Below are 7,148 nucleotides of genomic sequence, written 5' to 3'. Positions count from 1 at the left end.
TTGTCCATAGCATTGTAAGTTTGTTTTCGACTTATTTCCTTTGTTTTGTACCTTTTGTCGCTCATATCTAATATTAAACGTGAGACGAGTACTCTTACTTGAACGTATTAGATATCTTAATTCCCTGTTTTTACCTGCTCGATTCCTGTGTAATCATCTCGTTTCTAGAGTCAGTGGTACTTATTATCAATGTGCAATGTCTGAGAAGTTAGCAATGACGTCATTATGTATGATGAAACAACCAGTATTTTGGTTTGCGACTGATATCTACGCTATCAATATGTAGAACATCCGATAATCTATACATATTTGATACCGTATTCCTTAAATTGTAAACGCAGCTTTATGTCTTGCCTTTTTGATAGTGAAATACAGTTGTTAAAATTAAAATACCAATACTTTAATGTGTAAGTTATGCAAAATGTTAGCTGTCAATGTGCCATTACTGATGATTCAAGGCCAAACAATCTCCATGGGAACGAGATATGCCAATGCTAATACAACTCCATACTAAATATTGTTCTGGGGCCTACTAATCTCTATTGAAATTAGATGTGCCAATGTTGATACAGCTGTGTACCTAATTTTATATACCTCCTACTAATGATTCCGTTTCAACAACTGGCCTATCACAAACTAATCAAGTAACTTAGCAAAAGTCATTTGACCATGGGGAGGGGCTTAAAAAACTACGTAGAAATAAGATGTATAAATTCTTTTTCAATTACATACCAAATATCATTGACCTGCGTGTACTAGAGGTTTTCCATAAACTGACCTTCTCGCAAAATAAAACATTGTTGACGCCTACGACGTCATCTCCGCCGACGCAGTCGAAGAAAACAGAATACCTATGTCTAGCATTTTATTCCAACAAGCCGAGGCAATAAATTAATTAATTCGTTCTCAATAATGTCGTTACTATGCGCGAAGAGCATATGGAATAAACATCAATCTAGACATTCGTACTGATGTTGTATGCCACTTAATAAAAAAAATCAAACACTGTTAGTTTACATTTTTTATTTTAAGAATATTTCAGTGAAGGAAAGAAGTCAGTTGCTATATTTCAGAGTATATATCAGTAAACAGTACAGAAATTGATAGGAAAACTCTTTCAGCATGTTCAGTCATCTATTTGGAAATTTTTCTTTCGGTCATCCTTTTTTTTTTTTTTTTTTTTTTGTTGCTCTTGTTTTAAACCTGCTTCTGCCTACAACATGAAGTCAAAGATTAAAGTTACATATGCTGTTATTAAAACTCAATCAAAATATCAAGTACTGTGTCTTCATTATTATTCCATTTATTCGTGGGGTACAATTTTTATGGATTTCATGAAAGAAGATAAAATACGACTGACATTGTTAGACAGAAAACACAGTAAGTATACATGTATTTTTAAATGCATACTTTGACAAATCAAAATCAAATATTCCCGACAATTGGTGTCAGCGAGTATAAATTAATCATCAGTATTATTTTAAATTTACTCTTTTGTCTCTTTTTTCAAAGTTATTTTAAAATTAGTTGTTAAAAAATTGTCGGTCGGCTGTCTCCATGATGTATTTCTCCTCGAATTCATTTTATAAAAATTGTGCAATCGATCATCGACGGAAAATATCGTATCATATGTTAAATTCTGTCATTATCTGTGTAACATAAAGCGCATTTTTCAAAATGATGACTTAATCGTATCTGTAAATAAATGTCATATAAAAGAGCTAAAAAAATGTGTTGAGGTAAAATTTACAAAATCGATAATTTATAATTGACACCTAGAGATCAGAGGAGCATCATCTAGGAACAAAATGAGCTAGAAATATTGTAAGATAATGCAACTCATTTTCGAGATATTTTTTGGCCGAAAAGGCGGGAAAAGGCTGATACGGACTTTTACTTGATATATAGCATTGACATTGTTTAGGTCTAAAATCGTAAGAAAAGAATATTGAATCTGCTTTAATTCTAATACTTACCTTTTCATGAGCTATTATTGTTCTTTGAAAAGAAAAATGGGTGATTGTGGTATTTTGACCCTGTGTTGTTTGATTAAATCTACGCAGTCCGAACATCTGACCTAAAATTCCTTAACATGACAAACGATACTCACTTTTCGCAAATATATTTAAAACTCTTCCAGCAACTGTTATCGTTCCATTTGTAACGGTTTTCATCCGCAAATTCAAGACAATGTTCCTTGCCGTCAAGGTTATTTGGTTCTTGAATAGTGACCTTCTTAGACGACAAAAACCATCCTCTGTTTCTAGTAGAACTATTCCGATCAGTTACACTGAATCTCTTACCACTGGTCCTCCAATACCAGTTCCTTCCCTTCCACTATCTGTTCCCCCGAGCCAAAACTCTAATAAGTAAAAACAGCATGGTCAAAATGATACCATAGTGTTAAATCTCGTATGTTTTTCGGACTTCATCGCTATTTGGTTAACCAATCTTATCATTGGAGATATATATGTTAACAGATTGAGTGTTATACCCTATCGTGATAATTTGGCCGGATTTCGGCGGAAATGTTACGCCGTCGATTCACCCGGGTTTGTTCCATTTGGACTAAATATATTCGTTCTATTCCATCAGTTTTTTTTTATCTTGGTGTGTTTATTGTACAAATTTTTGAGTTTCAGATATCGAAAAAAAAGTACTGTTTCTTTTATTCAAATTATTTAATACCAGTGAAGCTCTTGATAAATTTGTTCAAGAAAAGTGATAATATTAAACAGCAAATTACATAACAGTAACTGTGTAATAAAAAGCAAGTTTTTAATAATAGTTTGATGATGACAGTCCATTATCTTTAAAAGGACACTTCTACATTTTAAGCGATTGGTAATTTGACCGGTATAGAATATCTATGTAACAGATGACATGGTTATATTCTTATTGTCGTAGCGTAGTCATTTCTTCAATTTCGCTGAATTTGTACACGACGGGTGAAATATGGGAAGCGGGTTCTTGTTACCTTTTGGAACACCTGAGATCACCTTCGCCTTTGTGGTGTTTGTGTTAGTCATTCTTTTGTTTGTTTTCTCTGTTGTGTTTTGTTGACCCTTTGGTATGAAGCCCTTACTAACAGCTAATTATATCAAGTCCCTGGTTTTTATAAGTTAATTTATTCGCCTTTTCAGAATCTTGAGGACTATGGGTAAACTCATTGTTCGTACACCAAAATAAAAATATCGTTCGGTCATTGGTTTAATTTCTATTGTTTATCTCGTTTTCAACCAATCACAACGTTTGTGTGTATGATTATGGAAATTTTACGTAGAATGCATTATTTATTCTGAAACGGCGAATCGGCTATGGTTTTCGCTTACTTCCTCCATAATTAGATGCCGTATTCTTCAAGAATCCATTTTCACCGGAAGATCCAATTTCAGCAAGGATACTATTTTTTGTTTGGCAAATCCTCTTAAATGACAAAAAAAGAAATATAAGATATATATTTTTAAATCGAATATTTAAGTCGATATATTCTGCTGATCTACTATTCCATGGCTATACAATCAACTGCTATCGTTTTATTTTTGTCACCCATTATGATATTGATATCAGTCGCGATTGGGCTTTTTTACAATATCAAACACCGTATTCAACATTTTGAATAAATGCGTTGCTTACAAGTAACAGATGATGGCAAATTAAGCTGACTTTTGAAAGAAAGAAAAAAACAGTATTTACGCCTGAATACTAGATTTAGAATGAATCTAAATCGCTTAGGAGGACGATCTGTCAATACAAAAAATGTTTACAATACAAAAATTGAGGAAAAGTGGCGGGAAACATTGTTTAAGTATTTCAAATGTTAGAGTTTATATGATGTTACAAGTGTATAATATCTACTTACAACGGCGTCAGTCCATTTTTCCGAAGTGTAACTAAAGAAGTAACAGCTAGATCCATACATAGTCCAGCCCGATGGACAAGCTGAAATTAATGAGCATTAAACAAATAACATTGCTTATTTCATATAATCTAGCCACTGCTGGTGGAGATTTATTTCCCCGAGTACTTTATTTGACCTTTTAAACATTTTTTTATTTCAGCGTCACTGATGAGTCTTATGTAGACGAAACGCGCGTCTGGCGTAAATATAAAATTTTAATCCATGATGAGTTTATTTGCAACCACTGGGTCGATGCCACTGCTGGTGGAGATTAATTTCCCCGAGGGTATCACCAGCCCAGTAGTCAGCACTTCTGTGTTGACTTAAGTTATCATTGATATGTTCATTATTATAAATTAACTGTTAACAAAACTTTGAATTTTAGAAAAACTAAGGCTTTTTTTACCTCAGGAATAGATTACCTTAGCTGTATTTGGTAAAACTTTTAGGAATTTGTGGTCCTCAATGCTCTTCAACTTCGTACTTTATTTGGCCTTTTAAACTTTTTTTATTTCAGCGTCACTGATGAGTCTTTTGTAGACGAAACGCGTCTGGCGTAAATATAAAATTTTAATCCTGGCATCTATGATGAGTTTGTTTACTATGCATTTTAATTCATCTGCTTGAATATATAAACACTTGTATACGTATTGAAGTCAGGCTGACTTAAGAAATATTATAGTCGTACAGAAAGTATTCTGGAAATATAGAAATTTTCTTAATTCGTTTTGACCGAATATCACTCTGGGACATATGTTAATCTGTACAAGACTTCAATAACAAAATTACACACAAACGACAATGGAAAATTTCTGTTGGTTGCTGATTTTATTATCAACTGACTAGCTCATATATACCTGGACACGGGTTTATATTACATGCTTCTGATTGTATAGCACTTCCTTTACATGGAGCACCACCTTTTGAAGGAGAAGGGTTGGTACATGTTCTAGTTCTAGTTCTTGTTCTTGTTCCGTCGCCACATGTCTTGGTACAAGCTGACCATGGATTGAAATTAGACCAGCCACCGTCCACTAAAAATGTTGTTAAATCATATTTGTAAATAAAGGTGTGGATGCTTGTAAAAACAAAATAAAACATATTTCAATATCAGAATTTTTTTATTTAACCATACCATACTGTAATTATGACAGTAGGATAAGTTGGTTTATTTGACAGTTTTTGTCAAAGTAACTGACAATTTCGTCTTAAAATAATTTTCACATTTTCCAATTATTGTATTACAAAACTACTGACAATATATATATACCTGTATGAGAATTGAAGTCAATCAATGCTGACATGAGAAAAAATATAATATAGTCGTATAGAAATTATTCTGTAAATATAAAAATGGTCTTAAATAGTTTTAAATGAATATCACTGTAACATATATCAATTTGTACAAGACTTCAATAACAAAATTACACACAAAAGACAATGGAAAATTTCTGTTGGTTGTTGATTTTTTTAACAACTGAAAAGCTCATATACCTGGACACGGGTTTATGTTACATGCTTCTGATTGTATAGCACTTCCATTACATGGAGCACCACCTTTTGAAGGAGAAGGGTTGGTACATGTTCTAGTTCTGGTTCTTGTTCCGTCGCCACATGTCTTGGTACAATCTGACCATTGATTGTTATTAGACCAGCCACCGTCCACTAAAAATGTTGTTAAATCATATTTGTAAATAAAAGTATGCATGCTTTAAAAACGAAATAAAACATATTTCAATATCAGAATTTTTTTATTTAACAATACCATACTGTAATTATGACAGTAGAAGAAGTTGATATATGTTTGACAGTTTTTATCAAAGTAACTGACAATTTCGTCTTAAATTTTTTTCACATTTTCCAATTATTTTATTACAAAACTACTGAAAATATATAAACACCTGTATGAGTATTGAAGTCAATCCATGCTGACATGAGAAAAAATATAGTCACGTAGCAGTAACTGTAAATATAAAAATGCTCTTAAATAGTTTTTAATGAATATCACTGTGACATATATCAATTTGTGCAAGACTTCAATAACAAAATGATACACAAAAGACACGGAAAATAGAATTGCTGTTAAATCATATTTGTAAATGATAGTATGCATGCTTTTAAAAACGAAATAAAACATATTTCAAAATCAGATTTTTTTTAACCAGACAATACTGTAATGATGACAGTAGGATAAGTTGGTATATATTTGACAGTTTTTATCAAAGTAACTGACAATTTTGTCTTAAAATAACTGTCATATTCAACAATTATTTTATTACAAAACTACTGAACATATATGAACACCTGTATACGTACTGACGTCAATCCATACTGACATGAGAAAAAATATAGTCGCGTAGCAGTAACTCTGTAAATATACTTGAAATGAAAGAGTCTTCATTCATGATACTCACATTATACGTTTCGAAAAGTTAATATACGTTTCGAAAAGTCAATATAAAAGACAATATACGTTTAGAAAAGACAATGAAAAAAAATCTTACCTTTTGATACTGAAAACATATATATATGTATACTGATTAATGCTTTCAATGCCCCTTTTATGTTTGAAAAAAACTATAAATATTAATCAGCTTCATTATGCCTTTGATTAACAAATGCTCTATAGTCATTATTTTTATAATAAACAAATTAGTGAACTCACTGTTTATCTCTTATTTTTTCATTAACTTTAAAATACATGAACAAATAACGTTTTTAAAGATAAATAAGAGAAAAAATACCTTTACAAGTCATTGAAGACAGTGACGCTTGCAATATGTTTAGCACATCGAAATTTTTGACATTGTACACATATTCGGATTTTGGTTTGTTGGTGATGCCCTCTAATTCTATGGTATTTATACCATCCCCAACGCCAATAGCAATGAGCTGTATACCACTTGCACGTGCTTTCTTAGACTCCGCCAAAGTGTTAGCCTGGTCCTCTGATTTTCCATCTGTGATAACAATTCCAATCTTAGGAACACCGGTCCTATGACCTGTATAAAAATATATCTTATATAATTATGTTGTGATCGAAAGTTTTATAAATCTCCAAAATTATAGCTTACATTCAAATTAGTGGAAGAACACAATATACAGATAGTACTGTTCAATATTAAGACAACAAAAACATATGATTCAATTATATCAATGTCACTCAAAATAACAGATACTACTTCATACAATTCAACATGTTTATTAAACATGTTTAATGAAAATTTTCATTTCGGTGCTTAATTGC

General features: G+C 31.8%; 1 protein-coding gene across 1 annotated transcript; it reads right to left on the bottom strand.

Annotated features, from left to right (window-relative positions):
• Nucleotides 1–1,173: 1,173 nt before the first annotated feature.
• Nucleotides 1,174–4,863, bottom strand: LOC143053944 (C-type lectin domain family 12 member B-like). The gene is made up of 5 exons (XM_076226757.1): nt 4,759–4,863; nt 3,863–3,942; nt 3,333–3,426; nt 2,111–2,362; nt 1,174–1,213 (listed from the first exon to the last, which is right to left on the bottom strand). The coding sequence occupies exons 2-4, from the start codon at nt 3,920–3,922 to the stop codon at nt 2,286–2,288; spliced, it is 231 nt and encodes a 76-aa protein (XP_076082872.1). The 5' UTR covers nt 3,923–3,942; nt 4,759–4,863; the 3' UTR covers nt 1,174–1,213; nt 2,111–2,285.
• Between the last annotated feature and the right edge of the window lie 2,285 nt (nt 4,864–7,148).

The sequence above is a fragment of the Mytilus galloprovincialis genome, chromosome 12 (assembly GCF_965363235.1).
Source record: "Mytilus galloprovincialis chromosome 12, xbMytGall1.hap1.1, whole genome shotgun sequence".
Classification (NCBI taxonomy): Eukaryota; Metazoa; Mollusca; class Bivalvia; order Mytilida; family Mytilidae; genus Mytilus; species Mytilus galloprovincialis.
This window is presented reverse-complemented; position numbering and strand designations above follow the sequence as displayed.